The 26,205-nt window shown below is 50.5% G+C and overlaps 8 protein-coding genes and 1 non-coding gene across 9 annotated transcripts; 5 read left to right on the top strand and 4 right to left on the bottom strand.

Moving 5' to 3' along the window:
* Positions 1-590: 590 nt before the first annotated feature.
* ColSpa_03230 (uncharacterized protein) lies at positions 591-1,100 on the bottom strand (the record flags this gene model as incomplete). Its single annotated transcript, XM_049269442.1, has 2 exons — positions 591-615; positions 736-1,100. The coding sequence occupies 2 exons, from the start codon at positions 1,098-1,100 to the stop codon at positions 591-593; spliced, it is 390 nt and encodes a 129-aa protein (XP_049125399.1).
* Positions 1,101-1,540: 440 nt separating this feature from the next.
* ColSpa_03229 (cyrochrome P450 monooxygenase asqL) lies at positions 1,541-1,929 on the bottom strand (the record flags this gene model as incomplete). The annotated part of the gene is made up of 2 exons (XM_049269441.1): positions 1,541-1,679; positions 1,778-1,929. 2 exons carry the CDS (start codon positions 1,927-1,929, stop codon positions 1,541-1,543), a joined length of 291 nt encoding a protein of 96 aa, XP_049125398.1.
* A 305-nt stretch (positions 1,930-2,234) lies between these two features.
* ColSpa_03228 (N-acetyltryptophan 6-hydroxylase ivoC) lies at positions 2,235-3,174 on the bottom strand (the record flags this gene model as incomplete). The annotated part of the gene is made up of 3 exons (XM_049269440.1): positions 2,235-2,546; positions 2,633-2,864; positions 2,972-3,174. The coding sequence occupies 3 exons, from the start codon at positions 3,172-3,174 to the stop codon at positions 2,235-2,237; spliced, it is 747 nt and encodes a 248-aa protein (XP_049125397.1).
* Positions 3,175-6,410: 3,236 nt separating this feature from the next.
* On the top strand, positions 6,411-8,195 carry ColSpa_03227 (drug resistance protein YOR378W; the record flags this gene model as incomplete). Its single annotated transcript, XM_049269439.1, has 2 exons — positions 6,411-6,708; positions 6,784-8,195. The coding sequence occupies 2 exons, from the start codon at positions 6,411-6,413 to the stop codon at positions 8,193-8,195; spliced, it is 1,710 nt and encodes a 569-aa protein (XP_049125396.1).
* Positions 8,196-8,429: 234 nt separating this feature from the next.
* ColSpa_03226 (aspyridones efflux protein apdF) lies at positions 8,430-9,844 on the bottom strand (the record flags this gene model as incomplete). The annotated part of the gene is made up of 2 exons (XM_049269438.1): positions 8,430-9,573; positions 9,654-9,844. The coding sequence occupies 2 exons, from the start codon at positions 9,842-9,844 to the stop codon at positions 8,430-8,432; spliced, it is 1,335 nt and encodes a 444-aa protein (XP_049125395.1).
* Positions 9,845-11,627: 1,783 nt separating this feature from the next.
* Positions 11,628-12,855, top strand: ColSpa_03225 (thiamine repressible genes regulatory protein thi1; the record flags this gene model as incomplete). Its single annotated transcript, XM_049269437.1, is given in 4 exon segments — positions 11,628-12,034; positions 12,093-12,263; positions 12,282-12,381; positions 12,466-12,855. 4 exon segments carry the CDS (start codon positions 11,628-11,630, stop codon positions 12,853-12,855), a joined length of 1,068 nt encoding a protein of 355 aa, XP_049125394.1.
* Positions 12,856-13,070: 215 nt separating this feature from the next.
* Positions 13,071-13,165, top strand: ColSpa_tRNA_093. Its single transcript has 2 exons — positions 13,071-13,108; positions 13,130-13,165. It is a non-coding gene; the product is annotated as a tRNA-Ile (tRNA).
* Positions 13,166-16,996: 3,831 nt separating this feature from the next.
* On the top strand, positions 16,997-17,851 carry ColSpa_03224 (putative WD repeat-containing protein; the record flags this gene model as incomplete). The annotated part of the gene is made up of 2 exons (XM_049269436.1): positions 16,997-17,297; positions 17,379-17,851. 2 exons carry the CDS (start codon positions 16,997-16,999, stop codon positions 17,849-17,851), a joined length of 774 nt encoding a protein of 257 aa, XP_049125393.1.
* Positions 17,852-24,252: 6,401 nt separating this feature from the next.
* ColSpa_03223 (satratoxin biosynthesis SC1 cluster protein 4) lies at positions 24,253-25,823 on the top strand (the record flags this gene model as incomplete). Its single annotated transcript, XM_049269435.1, has 4 exons — positions 24,253-24,354; positions 24,396-24,549; positions 24,638-25,316; positions 25,379-25,823. The coding sequence occupies 4 exons, from the start codon at positions 24,253-24,255 to the stop codon at positions 25,821-25,823; spliced, it is 1,380 nt and encodes a 459-aa protein (XP_049125392.1).
* Positions 25,824-26,205: the final 382 nt, after the last annotated feature.

Here is a 26,205-nt window from a genome sequence, read left to right as displayed (position 1 = left end):
TTGGAATTTGGGCTGTGGATATACGTCCCTACCATCACTGACAATGCAATCACGAGACAGCGTCCGAACAAGCTTTTTTCTAACAAAATTTGGTGTTTGTGACTTGCTAACCCATCCGCCTGAGCCAAGTACTAAGTACTCGACCACATTCGCTCACAGTATTTCATCTGTATTGTATGTGGCACTGAGCTATGTGTTGGAGGAAAAGGTTAGGTAGTAACCTATTACTACCTACACTGTCCGACTAATAAATCTTGTCCAACAACAGCTCTCGAACTCTGCGAGTGGAGCGTGCGGGAGGAAAACTCATATTTTAGATTGTAGACTGAGATATGGATGCAAGAGTTCAGCTTTTGTGCTGATTACCGTTTTGTTGTTTCTAATCAAAGTTTGATTGGATGTTGCTGGATAAGAAACCTATAGTTGACTGAGAAGATTTCCGACCCGGCCCTCTCCTATCACCAACCAGATGTCCAAAGCAGTTTAGCCCATGATGGGTACCTAACTAACAGATGAATCTTGTCATCTTTGTCCATTTTCACCTCGAGCATGATCTCAAAAAATTATATATGGCTGAGCATACGGCAGTTCTACGACTTCCACTTTCGTCTCTTGCTTCACAAGCTGTGCTGCCGGAGCCGTATCAACAGAAAACGGTGGGATAAGGCTGTTTGACCAAGCGTCAGTAAGAGTGCATCCCGAAAGGGGAACCAAACAGTGTTCATAATCACGTACCTCTCATCGTGTAAGCACCATATGACCTTGCTGGGCTCCTCAAGCCACTGGAGCTGTTTTACCGCGAACTGTGCTGCGGAGCCTTCGAATGGCCGACCGTTGTGGTTCGCCCTTCCGGCAATGCCCAGAACAACCACCTGCGGTCGCGGTTCAATCATCCGCATGATACCTTCGTACGCTCCCAGATGCGAGTTGAAGAGCAGAGCCTTGTCACCGATTACCACGTTGAACATCAGCTGACCGCCGTCGCAACCGCTCATAACATTTCGTTCGCGATCTTTCATAAAGTCTACGACCGCTCGCAACTTATCATCCATCTTATCCGCAGAGATGATTTCGTGAAGCCGTAGTAACCCCCAGGTCATGTTGTTCGTGATGTCGACAGTGCAATCATACTCCGTCGCTGTCCCCGAGTAGACTTTACCCGTGTCAAACATGGGAGGCACATCTTTCGGGCTTGACCCGGGCAAAAGGCAATGTAAAGCAGGCCACACATGGACGGCGAAAGAGCCCAATTTCGGATGCGGCCTGGCCGGTGACCCAGGAGGACCGTGCATGAGATCACAAGAACCAGCTGCTGCTTGCTCGCGATTGGCGCGCGTAAAGATCGGAACGCGCTCGCCGCCTGAGACGGGGAGAAGTTGTGACTCTGGGACGCCGGCTCGTCGAAGCAGATTAATGGCCTCGCAATTGACAATGACTATCGCGCCGGTTTTGAGAGCTAGTCGATCAGCACCTGGTAGGCTTGATCACAAAAGAAGCGTTAGTCAAATGCAGTACGGGTAGGAGAGCAACAAAATGTAATTCACTGATCAAAGTGGGCGTGAGATATCAATATGTAGTCAATTTCTTCGACGTCATCAAGCTCTAGGTATCGCTTCATCAAAGTGGGTTTCTCCAGCCAAGTTTCGTGGAAGATGGTGATTCCCTTAGCTGTAGCTAGACTGCAAATATGTTATCGCAATCAGCGTACTATATCAAAACGTGCAAAATTCCAGAGCAGAGTCATGGAGGTCGTGAGCTTGGATTTTCTGCAACTTACTTTTGACCAATGCACATTCTGTATCCCTTGGAAAAGGGAACATGATACTGTTCAAGAGTCTTGGCATTTGGAACAAGCCAACGGTCGGGGTTGAAGGAGCGAGCAGTAGGCCCCCAGACGCCAACGTTGGTGTGCACTGTGTGTGGGGACATGGATACAATCGTCTGTAAGCAACGACCCGGTGTCAGCGGGCAAGTAAGTTACGTCGTAAGGTGTTCTATGTGTTGCATCTGATACAACAAGCGCTTCGGGGTTGGCCAGTTGAGGTATATTGACTTTCACTCACACCAGGTGGAACAACGTATCCGTCAACAACAAAAGGCTCTCCATCGGCCGGCACTACTCGAGGCAAACAACATGGCGCTGCGGTTGTGAATCGAAGGGATTCTTTTACACAGGCAGTCTTGAGGAAGATACAAGTCAGCAATCACCTGGATCATGGTTATTGTTGTGAACCTCAGCTAGGCCTACACACCAGATATTCAATCTTCTCCAGGTCGAGGAGTCGGGATAGATTATCAGCCGAAGAAATGGCGGCATTCAGGCTGTTTACTAGCTTTCTCTCTATTTCCGGGTTTAAGAGAATCTGCATAACGGCGGTGGCGACTGTTGCAGCAGTTGTATCAGAGCCAGCCGCAAGAAGGTCGGCGCCCTCGCTTATCTTTTCTGTATCGGTCAAAGAATGAAGACGGTCAAATACGATAGGATGCGACGACTCTTTGCGGTTACCCTGGTCTTCCTGCCAGCATCGCAAAGCCCCGAGAGCGAACTGTATTCAAGAAAGTAAACGAGGTTAACGTTACAGATCGTGGCAAAACACATGGAATAGGGAAAAACTGGGAGGCGCATGCTTACCCCGAGCAATTTCATGATGTTGCCGAGTGCAGGCTGGAGAACACACAGAACGCGGGTGGGCACGACGCTTCCAAAGTGCCTAATCCATGGTTTCTCATACATGAGGTACACGGAGTGGCTGGCAGTGGACACGGTGTCGGTAAACTCGGAATTGAAATCATCCTCGTGTTCGTCAATCACTCCGGCCGGCTGCGAGAAGGCGAATTGCATGATGATTTCTGTTGTCAACAGCCTATTGAACCGTAAAGACAAAGCGGTTAGCCTTGATTCTGACGCGGGACAAAAGTAACTGCTCAAGTATGAAGGCCTAATCACTTGTGTAGCCACGTTGAGACGTACCTCATAGCATCGTAAACATTGATCTCCTTTTTTTGACACAACTTCTCGATCTTGCGATCTAACAGAGACAATTTTTCCAGGATGAGGGGCTCCAGCTTGAGGATTTCAGCACGAGAGAATAGCGGGCTCAAGATGCGCCTGCGCTCTTTATGCTTGACTGTGTTTGTCTCGAAGAAAAGTGTGTGAGGCGCGTTGAACGACATGTAAAATGGCTCGTATTTTGGAAAGGGGTCGACCTGTCTGTAAATGACATTATAAAGCTCAACGTCAGAAATGTGTAGCTCGTTGGGGCCGACTCGGAGGGCCTTCGTGTCTGAGGTATGTGGCACAGCTGTTAGCTGTCGTCAAGTCCAGAACGATATCAAAAAGGAAGACCCAAGGGAGAGCAGGAAACTGAAGTTCTGATTTAGCCTACTGTATTGCTTGTGCAAGATTTCAAAGGCCTCTTCGGGAAAGCCCTTGACAGCTTCGCGATAAGCCCAAGCGGTGGAAACGCATGCTTCAGGGTGACCAGGAAATTTGCTTAGGGGGTGGAGGTACCGGCGGTATAATCCGAGATTAAAGATGAATCCCCTGTAAAGTATATACAGGGTAATAACGACACACAATACTGTGGTGGGAGACCAGTGATATTCAATGATGGCCCAGCGACTGTGCCGGAAGCTAGTTCCCAACTCGAGGAAATTCTTAGAAATGCCCATGACTTCTTTGATCTGAACATCGACTAGATAGGCGCCTTGAGCATTAATAAGACAGCGGCGTAAAGAATCGAGAGGAGCGTAGAGCAATGCTCTTTTTTATATTGATACTTTGCATTCAGACAAACCGGCAGCGCATGCGACCTACCATGATGCCTACAATCTACCGGACTGGATGCGGCCTCGGGCTGTATTAACCCCCGAAAGTACGCTTTGCGGCCCAGGCTTTGAGGAGCCGATGCCATGGAGGCGGGCAAAGTCGGCTCCACGAAATCGATACTTTCTCCGACGGGGGCGGGGGTGCGGGGGCGAAGCCCTCAGCGCGCGGTGACTCTTCCCTCCGCCTATAGGATGCTAAACTTATACATTAATTGTTCTAGACGAAGCAGAGCATCAGACAAAGTGAAACCTCAAATGCATTAGAGTCTTTCTTGACATATATGGCTTACCCCCATAGTTGACACCATAGATCAAGTTGCAAGGCACTTCAAATTAAACAATATTTCCACACGATCCAGGCATGCCTAGAATGCCTGCAAACCAACTCCGCATATCACGAAAGTCTATCAGCAAGTCTTACCCACCGCTTCATTGTAATGGAACCTTTCAAAGTTATCATTGTCGGTGGCGGCCTGAGTGGTTCCCTTCTTGCCATGGTCTCTTGAACAACGGCGTTAACTTCACCCTGATGAGAAGGAGTTGGCCGACTCGAAGCGGGAGGGATACCAAATTCGCCTGGGCGACCCTGCTATGGAAGCCTTTGAATCTTGTTTGAACCCGGATCACATTGATTCTATCCGCAAAAAGCTCGGGCAGTCTGCGAACCGTTCATCCACCGCACCGATTATTTGCACATCTCAGTTTGAAGTCGTTCTTGATCTTTCACAGCTGCCGACCTACTCAAGGTCAGCTGCTATCAATCGTGTTGTACTTCGAGACCTACCTCTTGTTCAGATTCCCGAGAATTGCAAGTTCACTAACACGCATCTCTGTTTTGCAGGATCTCAACCTTGACGGGTACCTGGGAACCACGATCTCTCTTCTTAGTTTAGTCCTCTTGCCCATATGGCGGCTAATCCACTATCTTAAAGGGAAGGTTTGGCAGCAAACATAATACGAGTCACTTGAAGACTGTTAAGGGACTGGAATACGACTGTTGGAGGGTCGCGGGGCTAATCCGACTTCAAGGCGTAGGGAGTTTTTGGGCCGAGGTTCTTTCTCGATACATTGAGTCGGCCGGGTCGTCAGAGTGCTGCTTTGGTCTAGGTGAAGCTCTTCAACTAAAACAAAATCCAACTAATCAACCATTCCAAGTCTACGGAATGGATGATTGGCAATAATGCAAGAGGAGCGGCAGTAACAAGAGTTTACTTACTCGTCTCATCTACGCTACAATATAACCAACGAATTACTAATCTCCTCGACTTTCATATTACCACCACTTCGTGATTAGCAGTCCACTGACCAAAAGCCTGACCTTTTTTGAAAGGATGATGAGCGGTAAGCCCAGGGTCGAAAGTGCCGTCCGCCCTGTCAAACTTTTCATTGTCAAGTGTCAAGTATGTCTTAATTTGGGTCTAGGCTTCTTCTTGATGGCGTCGACCCGAGCGCGCGCGGGGAAACCAGACGCCACGAGTCTTGCGCCTTCGCACTAGACCAACCTGGCCCGACTTTCTGTCTCCAGCCTTGTGCATTTTGGGCAACTTAAGCTCTGCCAACTGTCCGAAAAGGTAATGCAAGTTTGCTGGCATGCTTGCCAGCTTAACGAGGACTCGAGCGACCTCGTGACCATGTTCTTTATTTGGAGGGTCCACAGCTGCTGTTCCCGGATGAGCGGATGCGCCGATGGTCTGTCTGGCCATGGTGCTGGGCTCTCGTGTCTTAGTCTTTCTTCCTTCAGGTTCCAGAACTCGACCATGTCAGATGCAACCATAGACAAAACTGAATGTCTCTCTGGGCCTTCTCGAATATAGAGGGGAAGACCTGTTCGTCTCATGTCGCTGAAAGTTCAATGTACCACATCGGACGCCATTCGTCGTACCTTTGGATGATGCACCGAGTCAATGGAACTAGATCTGATAAGATACTATAGTACATGCTATTCGCTGCAACCCCAAACAAGGAAAAACCCCCTGATGGGATCCACAAAAGGGCTGTTCGAGAAATGCACTGACCGGTGGATGGATGCCACACAGCTTGACTGCCGACTCGTGTCCCGCGCGATACGTGAGTAACACTCTAAAACAATGCACCAAAGAGCAGCCAACTGTCATCAGGCTAGGGAAAAAACACCCATCTAAACGAGACACGTATTTAGCAACCCTTGCTCGTAAAAATCGACCCTTACAAATCGAGGTCAAGCGTGCCCCCTCGTGCCGCTAGAATGTGGTCCCGAGCCACCCCGCCCACCGGAATTCCACGTGTAATTCCGAAGGCTGGTGCTCTTGTGGCCCATCATGTCGCACCGGTTCGGGGATCTTCTTTCGTTCCCTAGTCCCGTTCTCCTAACTCCATTCCCGGACAGGGAATGGTGATGCTTGTAGATTACAGATGGATCCCTCACCCTTAGTTCTTTCGGGGCGTTCCCGCTTTGCTCTGCCGTTTGGCGTCACCGACGGGTAGATCGTTCTTTACTTTAACTCGGTCATCGCCTGCCGACATCTTCCCATGACGGTCCCTGGTCTGTCTGCGATCTCAAGGCTGTCTGAGTAAACGTAACAGGCCGGAGTCCTTTATTTAAAATGGCCTCTCCATCGGAATCAGAGAAGCAACCTGCTCGGAAGAGCAACGACACGTTGTCGGAAGACAGGACAGCGACAGCGTCTCCCGACGTTAACATGCGCAACGATGAAAAACAAATCCTTGACGACTCCAGTATAACGCACGATCGATCCAACGAAGACGACTCGAGCGACGGTAATGGCCTCAATCTCGCGCCGCAGCAGTCAAATGCCCCTTCCGTATGGCTCTCTGAGACCATGTCCCTCCCCCGCGAAACTTTGTTCGTCATCATTTGCTGCATGGCGCAATTTTGTACCCGTGAGTTACACCACCATCTCTTTCCAAAAGGCATCGCCATGCACAACATACAGCGCAGCTAACTCCTCCTGCCAGAGGCTGCATACATTGAGACCCTCATGATGCTTCACATAATCGGCAGCTCTTTTCACGTAGAGGATCCGGCGCGCCTCGCCTGGCTCGTCGCCGGCTACTCCCTGACCATCGGCACCTTCATCCTCTTTTCGGGCCGCCTCGGTGATGCCTTTGGCTACAAGCGCATGCTCATTATCGGTTTCGCCTGGTTCTCCATCTGGTCCCTCATCGCCGGCCTTAGTGTCTACTCCAACTTTACCCTCGCCGTCTTCTCGCGCGTCCTGCAGGGCATCGGCCCGGCTATCTGTCTCCCCAACGCGCTCGCCCTCTTCGGCGCCGCCTACCCCCCGGGCCATCGCAAGGCCATGGTCTTCTCTTTCTTCGGCGCTGTCGCGCCCATGGGCGGAATCGTGGGCGCTGCAATTGCATTGACGTTGGAGTTGGCGTGGTGGCCATGGGCGATGTGGGCGCTGTCGATTTGGCTTGCGATCCTAGCTGTTGCGGGTTGGTTCATCATTCCCGAACCTCCTACCAAATTACCGCCCCCGAAGGGATTCAAGGCCATGTGCGTCGAGCTTGACATTCCCGGCGCGGTGACGGGAATCGTGGCGCTGGTGCTGTTCAACTTTGCTTGGAACCAGGCCCCGATCGATGGGTGGAAGACGCCCGTGGTTCTCGTCCCGCTGATCCTCGGGCTCATCCTCTTCGGCGCCTTCGCCGCTATAGAGTTCAAGTTTGCGCCTATGCCGCTTCTTCCTTTTGACGTCGTCAACGCTGATGTTGGCTTTGTTCTCGGAGCTGTGGTCTGTGGATGGGCGACGTTCGGCATATGGACTCTCTATCTCGTCCAAATTCTCCAAGAGATCCGAACGCTCTCGCCCCTGCTCACATGTGCTTGGTTTGCGCCCGTTGTGGTAACGGGTGGTTTAGCGGCCGTCATCACCGGGAAGCTCCTGGGTCCTTTGAAGGTCCGTCCTCCTATCGTCATGACCATGGCGCTCGCTGCGTTCACCACCGGTATCATCCTTACGGCTACGGCCCCTGAAAATCAGATCTATTGGGCGCAGATCTTTGTATCAATGATTGTCATGCCCTTTGGCATGGATATGAGCTTCCCTGCCGCGACTTTAATCTTGTCAAACGCTGTCAAAAAGGAGCATCAGGGTATCGGAGCTAGTTTAGTTAACACCGTTGTCAATTACGGCATTGCACTCGGCGTTGGTTTCGCTGGTACCGTGGAGGTGCAAGTTAACAACGGCGGCGAGACGAAAGAAGACCAATTTAGGGGGTTTAGGGGCGCGTTATATATGGGCGTCGGACTTGCAGGACTGGGCTTCGGCATCGCCTTGACATTTCTCGCGAGAGAATTGCGGCACCGGAGGGACGCGAAAAGGAACGAGGGGAGAGCTGAAGAAGCCCAACTTGAGACTTGATAATGAGGAATGCATACAAACGGAGCATTGCCCGGTTCAATGTAGACAGATAATAATAGACATAGACAACTTTCATGACGAATAAAGGTTTCAGGACTCCCAAACCGAATTTTGGGGACAGCGCTTAGATTCGAGTTCGGTGTATTTCGACTATCTAGACGCGTAGTTATTACTGTGTATGAATGTTGACGTGCCCTGACAACCATCCACATCGAAATCCTTCGCCCTTCATCTTTATACGGTCCAAGTCCGACCTTTTCCTATCCTGGTTATCCTTAATATGAGGACCAAGATTGCCATTGCAGTCATCCCGAGACCTGACAATAGTTGGACACCCAAGTAACTGCCAGTAGCCTCAAGCAAAGCTCCCGCAATGGGCGGGCCGGCCAGCGAGCCAAATGCATTCGTCGTTGACAACATGCCCAGCCACGTTCCATGCAGGCGGAGGTCAGGCACTAGAGTCGAGACGACAGTAGGCGGAAGGGAGACGAGACCACCAGATGCAAACCCGTAGGCGAGGGCAAACGCCACACTTCCGGCACCAGTGTGGACGGTAAGCCAGCACATCGCGACCATGGCGATGCAGACGGATACACCAAGAAGAACATTGATTGGCCCGTAACGGCCTGCAAGCCACGCTGGGAAGACCCGACCGAGGATAGAGCCCGCATTCAATATTGCGACGAGATAATATGCCAGCCCCGACGAACCTCGATTGGGCAATCCATGGGTAAGAGAATATTGTTGCAGGTAGTATATGGGTGCCATATATGTGAAGAAGTTGAAAAACATGGAAGCGGAGAAGACAACGAAGGAGATATTGCGGTATGCGGAAAGGTCTAGCATGGCACGGCGACGCTTCTCAGGATGAGGTTCGCTCCGTTGTCTGAGCACAGCAAATGAGAAGGCGTTTGTGGCGAGTGAGATGAAAGCAACAACCCGCGTCGCCCAGGGGAAGCCCACTCGCGGGAGAAGACTTTGTATGACTAGCGGATAGATGACGCCACCGAAGCTGCTGCCCGTTGCGACAATACCGGTGGCCAGGGCACGACGCCTGTTGAAGTACTGGGGGATGATTGCTACCGACGGTATGTAGATGCAGCCAGCGCCAAGACCGACGCAGAAAGCCTGAGCAAGCAACGTTTGCCAGTACTGCGTTGCGATGCTTGTCATGGACATGCCGAGGAATACGAGGAGAATACCAGTCAATGTTAGGCTCCGGAAGTACCCTGCATCGTAAAGCGGGCCGACAAGAAAGCCAATGAAGAGGAGAAGGCATGACTGAATGGAACCAATCCAGGCGATGGCGTCGACAGATGTGCCTTTCATGTTCGCCTGGTAGTAGGTTTGGAACACTCCGTAGGAACTAATTATTCCCCTGCACAAGAAGTCAGCGACTTTTGTCTTTCACGTCGCAAAATATTAGGCTGACTGAGCAGTCATGGAAGGGGTACTAACCACGAATTGAGGAACAAAAAGAATGAGCCCGCGACTTGCAGCCAAGCCACACGGCCACCGTCGGGAGAATGCGTCGTGACTTTAGCATTCTGAGCCACAATGACAGTGGCGGCAGTAACGCTCTCTTTCGGCTGCTCTAGAGCGGATTCCGAGACCGGAGGCATTTGCTGAGTAGCGGCGGTGACAGACATAATGGCGGAGTAGTTGCTACTCGATCCAAGTTCATGGAGGAATTGACAAGCAAAACAGCATGGAGACAGGCGAATTCTTGACCATGGATTGAGAAAGTCGAGCATACACTAATTAATCGTTGGACACGTTTCTACTTCAACGAAAACAGCCATCCCACGCTTTCTATGACATAAAAGAATCTTTCTTCCGCTTCCCTCCGCCCCGACGCCGGCGTCTGGCGTCGGGGCACCAGCAGAGTCATGATGAACTGCAGCCCCGTAAGGCGCAATTGACGTTGTGACAGGTCACCCCACCTTGTTAAAACTTCGAAGAGTGCCAAACGCCATACAAAGACCCGCAAAATAGAATTGCGTAAAAGGAAATGAAATTTGTCATTCAGTGGTGGGAGGCTTGAATATCAACCCGGGGGTCTGCCGTTCGAGATTACCCACTTTCTGAGAAATTGGAGAATTTATCCGAAGCCGAACTTCGGCCACAAGTCCGGCCACAAGTTCGGTAAGAAGTTCGGCTTGCTGACATGCCCTGCCGAACCCTGGACGACGACCAACACCGACAATGAAAGCGGTCGCGACCAGGACCTACAAATTCCATACCGGAATTTGTCCCTTTCAAGTAATCGGTTTGGTCATTTTCCGTCTGAACGGTCGTCGCTAACTATCATGGAGCCCGTGTCTTCACCGTTACGATACCGAAAGAATGGTCGGCTCCAGGCATGTGACCCCTGTCGACGTCGCAAGGTCGCCTGCGATCACGCCCGTCCTGTCTGCAGTAACTGCAAAAGACGCCGCCGGGCTGAGCCGTGTGAGTATACGATGAGTACGCCTGCGCAGATGCGAACCCGTGCAACCTCGGGACAGACGTCACGTTCGGTCAGTGTGACGGACTCGGAAACGGCTACCGAACAACATGACCACGCAACTGCATCCACACTTGTTAATCAAGGGTTAGAGACGAGTCAAGAGAAGGAGACTACGGACTTGCGGATGCCAATTAATGAAATAAGTGTTCAGGACACTTTGTCCGGTCACCTTGGATTCACCTCTTGGAGCGACGTATACAGGGAGGTCGGAAATGGCCTGTCCAACCATGACTTACGAACCGGTGAAGGTGGGGAAGCCAATGGTCGAGGTTCTCAAGTTCAAAAAGACGCTGCAACTCTGGCCGAAGATGCGAAAACACTAGAGACTTGTCTATTTGTTCTACGACAAGTCCCCAGGGAACATAAGGGCAGGGCTTTGTTCGATCCGTACTCTGATCCCCACAACGCCTTCATCCACCCTATTTCGCAAAAGGCCTTAGACTCCTTGTATGAAACATTTGGATATTGCCTTGGGGCTGTCAGGGAAGAATCGCAACTGTCAGAGTTTGCTCGACTTTTATGTTATAACTCTGCTCGGCCGTTCTCCGAGCACGAACCTAACTCAGAAGTGTGGATGGCGCAATTCATGGGAAATAACCTGCGTTGGGAGACGCTGGGACTTCTCTTCATCCATTGGGAGCAGAAGGGAAGAAGACAGCAGCTCGCTCGCACAGAAGTTGGGCGTATGGGGTACGGACAGAAGAGCAAGTTCCGGAAATGCATATTCGATTGCATTTCGCTCGCGAGACAGGCTACTGAGGTGGGAAATAGCATATTGCTCTACCTTTACCTCAGACGAACCATTATTGAGTCTGTAGTTGACGGAGACACCAGTGAGTTTATTATGGCTTTGCCGTGCTACTTTCTGTCCAATCCATACCAAAAGTCAGCTCTAATATCCTCAACCAGGTCTCTCAACTTGGATGTCCAACGGCGAAACCGTGTCATTGCTCACTTTTCTGGGCTTACATGTCGAACAGACCAAGAAACCTTACAAACCGACGTTGGCATCAGAACTCCGAAGACGTTTGCTTCTCAAGGTATTTTGCATCGACAAAGTGGTTGCTGCAATCACCGGGAGACCACCTGCGTTGAGTCGTCGCTATGTCCTGACGCCTTTACCGCTGGACATCAGCGATGAGGTCTTGGCGGGAGATGAGAAGACAACTGCCAAGGCCACGAGCTCCCTCGATGCACAGGGCTGGAACCCGGACGGAGCTCTGTACTCGGTTACAATGTGGCGTGCCCGGTATCGATTCATGCAAATTCGGGACGAGATCTTTGAGGTTGCACTGGGAGCCGAATCATCAATCTCGGGTGATGCCGTACGGTAAGAAACAGCCATCTTCTAAACTCGAACCTGTGAGCGCTGAACCAGCCGTCGATAGTGCCCTCAAGGTCAAGGAACTCAAAGCCGCTGCTGAGTTGCCAATCATTATGCAGTTCGATGAATCGGACATAAGGAACCCTAAAATCAGCGGTCAGATCCTTTACATCAGGCTCCTCATGCTACTGGAGCATCTCCAAAACTTGTTTTTCATTGAGCGGCTCCTCAATCGGTTAGATTGCTCTAACAGGCGGGAACTACTGGCGGTCAGCTATGAGTTGACATCGGCCACCTTGTTATTCTGGACGAACATGGACGGACTCGGCTTCCATGAAGACTTCCAATGGCTGGTGAGTTGACCTCAGGATTCTTGCGATTTTCTCCAAGAGAGCTCGCTTTTTTGGGGCAGTACTAGTTCTGACGTGTAAAACTAGGTAATGGCATATGCAGCTCCAGGCGGCGGTATCCTGTGTCTGGAACTCCTACAACCAGCGGTGACCACCAACAATACCGGCGTTGCAGTCACCGACAGTAAAGGAAACCCTATAACCAGATCCAGCATCGTACAGGTGTTGAGTCTCCTTGTGGGCTTTTTGAAATGGGTCGGCCCACAAGAAGTCAACGGGAACATCTGCCTCGGTTGTAGAAACATTGTGCAACGAGTGCTCGACGAGGCGCTCAACATGGGGCCCCGCAGCAATCCTGCAGTGGATGGAACGGAATGGGACTTTCCTGCACAGCTAGATTTTAACTTTGATCTTTTGGACACTTTCGAGTGGATGCGACCAGAATTCTCGTGGAGCGAAATGCCCTCGCAGGATTAGGTCGGCGCTGTATGATACCCAGATCAATGTCATTTGAGAGAAGGCAGTGTGAGAATTGAGCATTGTCGCAACTGCTCTTTCGAGGTGCAGAGTATCGTCTTGAACAAAGCATCTCTTGTTTGACTCTACCAAGATGTTACCTTCTTGTGGGTGGGCTAGGTGCAGCATTGTGGGGTAGTGATAATTAAACATGATTGCAATCGTCAGTAACCACAGGTCGGTTAGCTCAGTTGGTTAGAGCGTGGTACTAATATTTCACCTGAAATGTTGCGTAATGCCAAGGCCGGGAGTTCAAGCCTCCCACTGATCAGTGTTTTTTCTATCAGAGCACCTTCATTGGTATTTGTCCAGGCTTTCTTTGTTTTTGGCTCATTCCTCCCTATACTGTTTTTTATTTAATTAGTCTCAAACAACTCTAAATCCAGAGCAATGTCATGCTTCTCTGATTGGCCATCAAGTTTGATGGAAGCACAAGTAGCTAGCCACATCTGTAGCCAATTGAGAAGTAGAATAAGCAGTGCTTTGCCTTGAGGCTAACGCTATAACTATTATCATACAATTGGAACCGACGATGCTTATTGGGGCTATTTGTAGCATCGCTCAGCGCAATCTTTCCGGTGGTCTCATGGAATCATTCGGAATAACCATCGTTGACTTTGCCGTCAGTGTTCGTGACGATTTACCCAGAACCTCGATTTTAGTTCATACGAGGTTGCTAAAGCTTCCTGAGTGCGGCTAGCATCTGTGACTTTGCTCACGCGCATACCTTGTCGTTGACAATGCCCCAGAAACACCCGGAAACAAGAGAACTGTTCTGAAGTCGGCACTTATATAAGATAAATATCGAAGACAGATCCCAAATGGACTCAAGCCTAAGAAGTGGTGTAATGGTCAGAACAGGCTTCTCAATGTTTAGGGAATAATTCTGACTTGATTTTAGTGATATAGAGAACACATGTGTCAAGTAGATGCTCTGATGCCAGGGTTTGGATGAATCATGTCTTCTCCTTAGGCTTGACTATGTATCATCGCAGTGTTGCTTGAGTTTCGGACTTATTATCTGCCCAAACATGTGGAAATGGTTTGATTGGCAGTAGCTGTTTGTAATTTGAGATTGCAATTACCTATCAAACCAAACTGACAGATTCTTGATCGCCTGCAGACCTGCGACAATAGTCTCGTATCTTATGGCTGTCGTTGATGCGACGCAGGCTTAGTGCTTGCTTTTGCCCTTGTTACTTGTCCGGGTGTTTCCGATGTTGTAACCAGTGTTGCAACTCTTTATACCAGTGTCACGATCGTTGGATTAAACATGAGGACTGGTGGGTATTTCTGTGATTTAACATGCACACGCCAAATTTATAGCTCATCCCCCTCACCAGGGGTTTGTACGTATGCTCACCCTACGTAGTTCTTATATCTAGACTTCCAATATTCAACCAAAAATTTCCAATGCATATTACCCACCAACCGTGGTCGCAACAGTATATCAAGTAGAGTCTGACATCATGGCGTTTGCTCCCTCCTGTGAGATGGTGGGCGTTGAAAATAGCGTGTTTTTCATGAGATCATCTTCCTCCGGCTGGTCGGCAGCTGGTCGATGGACGGCGTGTGGGTCGTGAGGGGAACAACAAGGGGGTCCGGATGTCCGGATTAGGGGCAGGTGGCAAAGAAAGGGAACGGAATAGCTATTGATAAGGAGTTCGGCTGCATTATAGAAGGAAGTCAAGCCAAATCGAGACATACCCCGCAACCATTCCCTTGAACGTTTGCTTCCCATCTTGTTCGCCTTCTACGTGCAACGAACAACGGCGTGTGGATTCCTGCCCATGGCGCTTGAGGCACTTGGTCTTACGGCCAACATTCTCGCGGTCGTTGAACTATCCGCGAAGATTGCTTCGTCATGTCTCCGGTATTCAAAAGACGTCAAGAATACGAGGAGTGAAATCATGCGAGTTGAAGCGGAGACGAATTCCCTCAAAGACATTGCCGAGAGGGGCTCAAATCTGCTCAAAAGCCCTCATGGCGCCAAACTCGGGGCTTCCCATCAGCTTCTTCGGGCTATCGAAGGAGCCGTGTCGCGACTCGAAGAGCTTGGTGCCGAACTCAGACCTCCCAGCACTCGCAGTCACAAAGCCATGCGCCGGCTGGGGATTCGAGCTTTGATGTGGCCCTTCCAGAACAAAGATGTTGAAAAAGTCATATAAGAAATAGCTCGTTGTACGCAGACCATCTCGACATGTCTGCAGATCGACCAGACGTACGTAGTCCAGGCCACCTTGGATGCTGTGTCTCAGGCTAATGGAATTGACTACACTTCAGATCAATTCTCCTCAACCTCGAACAGATGGCTGTACTAGACAAGTTGCAGACCTCTCAAGGAGCTTCATTTGACTCCCACGAAGAAGAACATAACCCAACCTGCTTGCTAACAACATGCGTAGAGCTCTTGAGGGAAGTGATCGAATGGGTTGACGATCCTAAAGCCAAAGCAGTCTTTTGGCCCAATGGAATGGCCGGTACAGGCAAATCAACCATTTCTCGGACTGTTGCCAAGCTTCTGGCTGAGACAAATAAACTTGACGCTAGCATCTTCTTCAAAAGGGGCGAGTCTGATCGGAGCCACGTATTTAAGTTCTTCCCTACAACAGCCGCACAGCTGGTGAGGCATCTTCCGATAGTAGCTTCTCACGTCAAAGACGTCATCGATACTGATCCGACAATATATAACAAGGCAATACGAGAGCAATTCGAAAAACTTATCATTGCACCTATGTCGAAAATTCAGAGAAATATTCCTGTCAATGCCTCTATTGCTACTGCTATTGTCATTATTGATGCTCTGGATGAATGCGAGCAAGAAGACGACATTAAACTCGTCATCGATCTTTTCTGCCAGGCAAAAGAACTCCGATCTCTCCAACTTAAGGTGTTACTTACTAGCAGGCCAAAACTATCAGTTAGACTAGGCTTTAACGCAGTAAAAGGCACCTATAACAAGATGGTTCTACATGAAATACCTGAGTCTGTTGTGAAACATGATATATCAGAGTTTCTACATTACGAACTGGCACGAATTAGGGAAGAATGGAACAGTGATATGTCAGAAGACCGGCAGCTACATTCAACCTGGGCTGGTCAAACCAACATCTATACCCTAGTAAAGGTGGCAGTACCGCTGTTCATTTTTGCAGCTACCTCGTCCCGCTTCTTCAGCCAACGTAGGTGTGGCAATTCAGATCAGCAACTACGCCAGGTCTTAGATTATGCAAGCAAGTCACAGTCATGAGTAACCGATTTGGCATCAAAGTTCAGCTTGACATATCGACCAGCCCTGGATCAGCTGCTCATTGGCCTTTCCCCCTTGGAGAGGGACAAGGTAATTAAGTAATTTCGCTGCATTGTTGGTCCTATTGTCATGCTCTCAAATTCTCTCTCAAGTACTGCTCTAGGTCAACTTTTAGATGTTCCTAAACACATTGTTGACGATAGGCTCGACATGCTTCAGTCTGTTTTAAGCGTCCCTGAATTTTCGACATCACCAGTAAGACTGCTTCATCTCTCCTTCCGCGACTATCTAGTAGATCCTCAACAGCAAGACTTAAACCCATTCTGGGTCGACGAGAAAAAGACTCAACACCAGCTCGCCACAAGATGCCTGCAGGTCATGGCCAAGTGCTTGTATAAGAATATTTGCGACTTACAAGCTCCGGCCGCTCTCCGAAGCACCGTCAACCCCCAGACCGTCAACGCTTACCTCCTCCGGAGGTCCAATATGCATGTCTTTACTGTACGCATCGCACGGATCAGGCAGGAAGTGATTTTGACCTTTTCAGTCGTGTGTATGATTTTCTCGTTGTAGACTTTCTTCCTTGGCTTGAAGCTCTAAGCCTAATGGGAAAGGCCTCTGAGAGTCTGGATGTACTTGAGCGTCTACGTTCGAACTGGAAAGTAGGTGTTCCTTATCTAGGCAGCAACATTAGCTAACATATTACAGCTGAGGGCAAAAACCAAGTTACAGAACTTTGTTAGTGGCGCTAGTAGATTCATTCGTTCATACTTGTTTATTATCGACGCTGCACCCCTCCAGCTATACTTTTCAATACTGGCCTTTGCGCCTCAGAACAGCGTAACACGTCAAATGTTTGAGAACAATCTTCCTGATTGGATAGCACTCCCTCCGGTTACCGAGCCCGATTGGAACCATTGCCTGCAGATACTCGAGGGCCATGCCAGCATGGTCTGCTCAGTTGCTTTCTCACATGACTCTACACTAATAGCGTCGGCATCAGGTGATAAGACGGTCCGTGTCTGGCGTGTTAATACAGGCGAATGTTTACGGGAGCTCAAGGGTCATGACGACTGGGTTAGCTTGGTTGCTTTCTCGCACGACTCTTCTTTGATAGCATCAGCATCAGGCGACAAGACAGTTCGGCTCTGGCGTACAGATACCGGCGAGTCCATACGGGAGCTGACGAGCCATACCGATTGGATTGGCTGAGTTGCCTTTTCACACGACTCAGCATTGATAGCATCGGCATCATACGACAAAACAATCCGGATATGGCACTCAGATACAGGCAATTATATTAAATTGTTTGCAGGGCATAGTAGCTCAATCACATCAGTCAGGTTCCCACACAACTCAGCCTTGATAGTTTCATCGTCATACGATACCACGGTCCGTGTCTGGCGTGTCAACACTGGCGAGTGTATACATAAGCTTGAAGATCATAGTAGATCAGTCAGCGCAGTTGCCATCTCACACGACTCTGTCCTGTTAGCGTCATCATCACATGATAGGACGGTCTGGATCTGGCACATTGATACAGGCAAATGTGTTAAAATACTTACAGGCCACCGTGATTGGATTAGCTCTGTCACCTTCTCCCACGACTCTGCGCTAATAGCGTCAGCATCTGGCGATAAGGTAGTTCGGCTCTGGCATGTTAACACTGGCGAGTGTTTGCAGGAACTAAGAGGACATGGCGATTGAGCCAGCTCGGTTACCTTTTCAGACAACTCGACCCTAGTAGCTTCAGCATCAGGCGACAAGACTGTCCAGCTCTGGCAAACAAATACCGATAAGCATGTACAACAACCCAAAAGCCACAACGATTTGGTTAGCTCAGTCCTTCTCCCACAATTTAACTCTAGTAGCATCGGCGTCGCACGACAAGATTGTCCGGATCTGGTGCGCCCAAACTGGTGAGTGCTTGCAAGAGCTTGAGGGACACAGCGATTGGGTTTGCTCAGTCACCTTTTCACATGATTCGGTCCTAATGGCATTATCGTCACACGATAAAACAGCACGGATCTGGAACGTCGATAAGGGCAAGTGTGTGCAGGAGCTTGTAGGCCACAGCGGTTGGGTTAACTCTGTGGCCTTCTCACACGACTCTACTCTTATAGCGTCGGCTTCACACGATCATACAGCTCGAGTTTGGCGTGTCAAAACAGGCGAGTGTTTACAAGAGCTTGAGGGCCACAGCGACTGGATTAGCTCAATCTCCTTCTCCCACGACTCGACTTTTATAGCATCGTCGTCAACGACAAAACAGTGCGGATCTGGCGCGTCAATACAGGCTAGTGTTTCCGAAAGCTTACAGGACATTGGGACCGGGTTTGCTCGGTATCCTTCTCACATGACTCGGCGTTAGTAGCATCAGCTTCCCACGGCAAGACACTTCGAATCTGGCAGTCCAGCACAGGCGAATGTATACAAGAACTTGAGGGTTACGGTATTTGGATCAACCTGATCGCCTTCTCCCATGATGCCGCTCTAGTAGCTTCAGCATCACATGATGAGACGGCTAGGACGTCACGCGCCGACGCAAGCAATCACATGCAAGCAGACAAAACTCGAACGTGGGCGTCGTTCAAGCCTAACAGTACTCATCTGATCACCAATGTCGCCACTAAAGCTATTGAAGACGTACTCTCTGACGCAACATCCCAATTGTCAAGTACCAGCCGTAAAACCCATCGCCTGAGCAGAATCGGTATCAGTCGGGATAAATGCTGGATTACATGGGATCAACGAAACTTGCTGTGGTTGCCGGTTGAATATCGCCCTTTATGCTCAGCTATACAAGGAGCTACCATCGTTATTGGATGTCTCTCTGGGAAGGTTATCACCTTGCGGAGTTTTGACCCCACAGCCGGTACACAGCGACCAAATTAAGAGTCTGAAGTCCTAGTTCTTTTGTTACCTCATGTTGAAAGATGATGGGGAAGATGAAGAGGCCTCAACTATGTATTAGGCATGGCTAGGTCGCATCAGCTCTTCAAACGATGCAGACTTCTTCTGCGGACAGATTCACCTTCAAGAAATACAATTCAACCCATCTTAAAGCATCCACCTCTGTTACGTCATAACTCACAAGCAAAGTAGAGAGTCCCGCAGAAGGTTGAAGATACGTTGCGCTTTTGTCTGCAGAAGTCAGAGAACGTTGGTAAGCCATGTGAACTGGTGTAACAGACGGCATCCCTTAATCCACTCCACCTACATCCATCTCGGGGCTTACAAGGGTTAGTTATCAACCTATTGATTCTGAGTTCCAGTTAACTGTTGGCAACTGTGGTTATATGAGTCCAGAGGAACTCGGCGTCGTTGACACCTCTGAAGGAAACAACCCAGCACGATCAACATCCTGATGAGGAAAGTTTGTTCATTGGCGACAACAACTAAGAAGCGATTCACAGGACAAATGAACAAATGAACAAGGATGAAAAGACCAGGACGATGTTTTCAAGACGATGTTGTGTAAAACGGACTTAACCTACGCCTTTTTGCACTTCTGAATTGCAACAGCGTCAGTGTGGGCGACACCACGATGCCTTGAGCCACCTCCGAGAACAACTCCGTCAGACTCTGATAACAGGCTGGAAAGAGAGAGAGGACCAAGCTTTCATGAAAATGACTGGCAGAGCTATTGACATGCGTGCATAGAAGGGGCAAAGTCATTCCTGTCAAGGCCCAGTCTTCTCTTCCCTCCTAAGAGGCCTGGATACTGAGCGAGCCCTTGGGGGCGAAATGAACAGTGACTTGGACCCTTGCCTTGCCGAGGAGAGAAATTAAACTCGACTGTTGTTGCTTACGATCATGTTACATCAGATGCGAGCGAGAAAGATCTTTTCGATAGCATTTGAGCATGCAACATCTGTGAAACTCCAACAGCGCGGTTCGCTTCTCTTGTGATCTTCGGTCCAGTTCCGTTGATAGCAGGAATGCGTTATAGCTTCTCGTCTTGTTTTATTGAGGCAGAAACGCAGTGCCCGGGGGAATGTCACAAGCAAAGACCAGGCATACCCATTTCGGAGCCACCATACTGTTAGAATGTCCGTCAAAACCTTAATGCCCACTCCAACGTCGCAGTAGCATACAAAAGGAAGCCACCTCCGTTCGCTTGAACTTTCTCTCGATTCTAGCCCGGGACCAACATTTCCCGTTCCAAGCTCGAACAAAGTACAGCACATCAAGCACCCAGGGCTTGGCCCCCAAACACTCATCGACGAGCTTTGGGGTAACACAAACATCAAACGCCGTCACGAAAACAGTACTTGAATCAGAATAGATTGCATGCTGCAGCCAAGACCTTGGTGCCAGCGTACTGGCTTTCCGACTCAGCCCATAGGCGGTCACATCGGGACATTAAGCAGCACAAAACCGGGCTTTCGGGTCTCCCTGACTCAGCATGCTTCTGGCAGTCGTCGACTCGCCTATTTTTTGAACGACTCGATTGAGAATATCGATTGGACACCAGGTAACAATGCTCAGAAATCAGTGGGGAGGAAAAACAGGACCGCCTCTCAATGTCTAACAAGCCGTCAATCAAGCGATCACTCTTACAGAGCCACGGTAAGCAAAAGGTGGTGGAGCAGGATCCACGCGCAAATCCGCAACGAGGCAGAAGGATGGTGGTTCCTGGCTTCAAGGTGTGTCCGTGCTCGCATGAACCTGTCGCCTTCGCCAGCATCGATCTTCCCGCAAACAAAAAGGGGCTGTGGGACCGACAACGAACGAATCAATTGACTGACTCTACTGTTCGAAGTCAGACTCCAGCTGGCTAGTTGCCTGCGAGCGTCCGCACCAGGCACGAGGTGCCTTTTGATGGGTTGCATTTGACGTAAAACTCCGATTTGTGCCCGAAAACAGCTTGTATCATAGACATCTGCGCCACGCAAACAAACGTTATTGATTGGCAATTCTCCGGAATACTGAACCCTGGCAGCAAACAAGCTGAATGGCTTCCCATTTCAGCCCAACCATATGACCGAGCAATAAGCTCGTGGTGGGCTTCAATCTCGTGTCCCCAGTTGTCCCCAGTATCATCACACGGAAACCCAGTCTTCCGCCGCGTGGCTTTTGCCCTTGGGCTGAGGGGAGCACATCGCATTTCGTGCCCTGCCCTACTCTTCTTGTTTCGGCCCTCTCGCCCACCGGCCGGCGACCGGAACCCATGTCCCGGAGGGACTGCAACAGGGAACATGGAATCACTAAAAATTACGGAGCAAACCCACTGCATCGCCAGGTCCGCCCGTGTCGTACGAGGCGGAGATGGAGGAGTATGGGAGCCAAGGTAGTGAAGGGGGACACGCACGCAAACAAAACCACATCGTACAAGAGCCATCGCAGATGAGCGGGCATGAGCTCCACACGCCCGGAGCCGGGAAGATCGGTTCGCTGAGTTGCCGTCAATAGTCACCGGTCATGCGACACTGAGTGCGCTCCGGCTATCCACTAGAAAAATGCTACCAGTACAGGTAGAAGAGTAGCTAGTCCGCGCTTCTTCTCGGTCTTCATTTCGGGTCTTCGTGAACCGCCACTCGATTTTGCATTAGTTTCTCCTGTGTTCCCCGACTCTCAACGCCTTCTGGTCATAGGGTGATAGGGATTCGCTGCGCACGCGCAATCCTGTCAATGGTCATGACGTGACGGTGGTGAGGGATAGGAACTGAACCACCAAAACTTGGCATACGAGAATCTCACTGTGCCTCCTCCACCCGTTCCCCATGGACCTCAAACCCTTTCAAACTGATGCATTTATCATCCTTGGTCTAGATACGATGAACCCTGGCGACAGGTCATAAACATTTGATCTGTTATCGAAGGGCCCCTACATGGTATGAACACCCTAAAGGCAGTGGATTCCGGGACTAGGGCGTTGGGCCACTCTCGCTGCTGCGCAACATCGATCCTCCAATCAATTCCCAACGTCCCCAGGAACCAAGGTCTGCCAACGGATATTGATCTTTGACGGGGACACCTGGAGGATCGAAGAAACCGATAAAATCGGTCATTGAGCCGAAGAGGGGGTAGAGTGCCGAAGGATTCGGCCGGTCGTCAACATTTGAATTTAGGGACCATGGAGATTGCCCACCGTCCATTCCCGTCCATTTCTGCAAGTGAGCAGGTTGGGTTAATCACTGTTCTCTCAAGCTGAATTGAGTGTTCGGCTCGCACGATGACGCAGAGTTCTTCAATTTTGCCCCCAACACGAGTCATATCTAGCACCGGCGACAAGACCGGATTCTCCTGTTCTTTGTATCGTGCCGTATCTCATTCTATCTCAACGCGTCCCAACTCTGATCGTATGCTACATTACAGTAAGCAGCCGTGGATCACCAATTGGTGCATCGTGCCGGATCAGGCCCTTGACGCCCCCATCTGCTCCACACACACGGTGTGCCGGATGTGCCACCAGGATAGGGATAGTACCTACACCATCGGTCGACGGCGGCATCCCTCCCCCTCCTCGCCCAGGCTAACGTCCCAAGGGGTAAAAACGAGTGAATGCAAGACATGCGGCGGTACCATTAGGCTAGCCAAGCAGGGCGTCAAGGCGTTGTCGGGGCCAGGTTTCCAGAAAGCCAAGGCCTTTCGATCTGGTTTCTAGTGCCGCCACACAAAACTCTGGCTTTTCTTCGGAAGTTTCCCCTCTGCTGTGCGTACCTGGTTTCCCTTCGTCTCTCCTTTTCCCATCAGCTGCAGGATTTGGCGCCTTCGTCCCTCTGTGCGTCAAGGTTGCAACCATATTCTCGGGGAAAAGAGTCAGCTTCGCCTCAATTGTGCATTGCCGTGCCCAGCCTCGGTCAGCCTCCGACATCGAGAAGCTTTTTCGCCGTGCCGTTATCCTGCCGTTGAAACGGTCTCCCGTATGTTAAGTCAGCTCCGTGACCCGGTCGGCGTTGTCGGCATCTCTCGCTGTGCGTACTGCCAACTTGGATGAGGGAATGGGCAACAATAGTGAAGGGATGACTGGCTCCGCAATTGCGTCGTGATTAGACATACCAATATACGAATGGGATACTAGCCCCATGCATTATCTGTGTTTTGCTCCAGGTACATAGTACTATAGTCCGAGAGTGCCCCTCTCCCCCTCAAGGTGAAGTTTGAGGAGATATTCTTGCAGGACCTGTAGCTGATCCCTGCGCATAAGTTACTCCCCGATCCTTGCTTCGGCGTTGCTCAGTGGTCGTGTCTGGACCACCGCATCCTGGGGTTTCTTTTTCTCTTTGAAGATATGCATGTGTGTGGTGGGGTCTTGTGCCATTGCTGACAGGGCTTTACCCAGATTTCTCGATGAACCTCAAGCCCGCATCTCTCTCTTCGATGCGTCTGGTCCCCTACCCGGTGCAGACGAGAACTCTAGACCTCTCAAGGGCCTCGGTCCGCTGCCATGCAACGGGGAACCTCCTGCATGTCGGTGTATCACAGTATTGCTCCTCGCGCAGGAAGCCCTCGCCTGCCACATCTGGTTACGCCCAGGGTACCCCCTCTCGGAGCTGGAACCAGGGTCCTGTAGCATCGGCCATCCATGCCTGTCCTGCACTTTGCTCGTCCTTGGTTAGGGAAATCGCGAACCACACTGTCGACAGCCGCCACCACTGCTGAGACGTGCATATTGAGCAGAGCGGACTGAAAGGGGGCGTGCCGTTTTTACTAGACACCGCTGCCATTACAAAGTGATGTATAACGGCAGCCACCGTGTAATGATCAGAACACGCTACCGGCACACTGGTCTCCTGTGGCGTTGCACCAAGTGGATCGCTGCAGAAATGTCTGGGTCGCTTCATCGAGCATCATCTCCGTGATGGCATGTCGCTAGGTCGAACCGACCACTCATTCGTCCCAAATGGCCTTTCTCATGTTGACTAAGACGGAGGGCGAAAGAGGCGTTTCACGACAACCTTAATGTCTCCCCGTCCCCCCCTTCCGAATGGCACTGGAAAACCTTCGACGCCTCCATCACGACGATCGACTTCTCATGTATGACACCTACGCCATGGTCGACGAGATAGATATCTAGCGCGCACGACGACCCCGTTTTCCCCTTCAAACCACTTTCTGAAGAGGGGAGATTTACTCTCATCGCTGTCCACGGAAACCCGGCCATGAGGCTTTTCGCTCTGTTCCTGTCTCTGGCTGCTGTGCTCTCATGCGCTGCAGCCCAGGGCGATGCCACAGCAGCTGTGAGCCTGCTGCCGACTTGCGCGGTATGTATTGCGACCAATGATCGATTTAAACCCAGATCTAGAAGCTCATTATGTGCCAGCAATCATGTCTCTTCACGGCAGTTCTCGGCTCCTCATGTGCGCCAACCAACCAGACGTGCATCTGCACGAATGCTCCTTTGCAGGCCGAAGTTGAAGTCTGTGTCTTACAGAACTGCACCCTCAGGAACGCCCTCAGTGAGTTTTGTTCCCCAAACTTTATCAAGCCTCCCCGAAGGAGCCAGATTGGCTCTAGATGAACTATCGGCTAACCTTGGCCTTGCAGCAACCAAGAACATCACTCAGACGACATGTGGCGCTGTCCCGAGAGACCGCACGGCCATGTACAACACCATTTCCATCACGATGGGCTCGCTGTCTGGCGCTTTCGTTATAATCCGCCTGGTGCACAAGGTGTTCGCGACAATGGGCAACCTCGGCATGGACGATTGGTTTATCCTCACCACCCTTGGCTCTGGAATCCCCGGTACTGTTATCAACACACACGGATTCGCCACCAATGGCCTTGGCAAGGACGTTTGGACCGTTCCTTTCGACAGGATCACCGACTTTGGATACTGGTTCTTCGTTATGGAGCCAATGTATTTCGGCCAGGTGACGCTGCTGAAGATGTCTCTTCTGTTCTTCTACATGCGCATCTTCTCGCACAACAGCAGCGTCAAGAAGCTAATTTGGGGCACCATCGCATTCAACGCCGTCTTTGGTGTTACATTTATTTTCGTCGCCGTTTTCCAGTGCACTCCGATCAGCTTTTATTGGACCAAGTGGGATTTGGAACACCAAGGAACGTGCCTTGATATCAACGCCATAGCCTGGGCGCACGCTGGCATTAGCATCGTCTTGGACTTTTGGATGCTCGCGCTCCCTCTGTCCCAGATTAAGAGCTTGAACCTCCACTGGAAGAAGAAGATTGGTGTGGCAATGATGTTCTTTGTTGGTACCTTGTAAGTTCAGCTCCGTCACCATTGCATCTCTACTGGACTTGCTTGCTAACACCTATCGTTAGCGTGACCGTTGTTAGTATCCTTCGTCTTCAATCTCTGGTTCAGTTCGCCAAATCCCAGAACCCAACTTGGGACCAGTTCGACGTAGCAACGTGGTCCACCGTTGAGATCAACGTCGGCATCATCTGCGCCTGCATGCCCTCAATACGCGTCATCCTTGTTAGTTTCTTCCCTAAGATCATGGGTAGCACTCGCAACGGAACTTCCAACGCAGCCAAGTACTACATCCAGTCGAGTGGCAACGGCCGCAGTCGAAATCGCACCCTGGGCAACGAGGCCAAGATCAAAACCATGGACCGCGAATCAGGATCCTCGAGCGGCAGTCCCAACGGCATCATGTACACCAAGGAGTACGCTGTGGATTACCACGACGAGACAAGTTTAGTGCATATGCGGGAGTTGGAGGCTGGGAGCTCAAAGACCGGGCGGAGCGGCTCCCCTTTCTGAAAATTTCCTTTGTTAAGGCGCAGGGGAGTGGGGAGGCTGAGTTGCGACGAGATGCATGACATACGTTTTTGGATACCACTACAGCGCGAGGGACTATGGTTACCTCATGGTAATTGACTTATTCCAGCTACCTGAAGAACCACTTATTGAGACCTTGAGAGAAGAGAGCCTATGCCTAAAAAGATGAGAGATCATCAGACAGCGATTGTTGAGTTCAAAGGCCCGATGACCGCAAACCGCTCAGACCTCCTGCTGGCTGTATGATGGAAGAAAACCGCCCAAGCATCAACTCCGTTCCACTCAATGTCTCTTCCGACAAGACTGGGATAGAAATCCGTGCGTCGCCGTCCCGGTGTCTCCTAAAGGTCCGACTACGGCTTCC

This window comes from Colletotrichum spaethianum, assembly GCF_022836535.1.
Source record: "Colletotrichum spaethianum MAFF 239500 DNA, contig06, whole genome shotgun sequence".
Classification (NCBI taxonomy): Eukaryota; Fungi; Ascomycota; class Sordariomycetes; order Glomerellales; family Glomerellaceae; genus Colletotrichum; species Colletotrichum spaethianum.
Note: the sequence above shows the minus strand (reverse complement) of the source record. Positions and strands in the feature narration are given on the sequence as shown.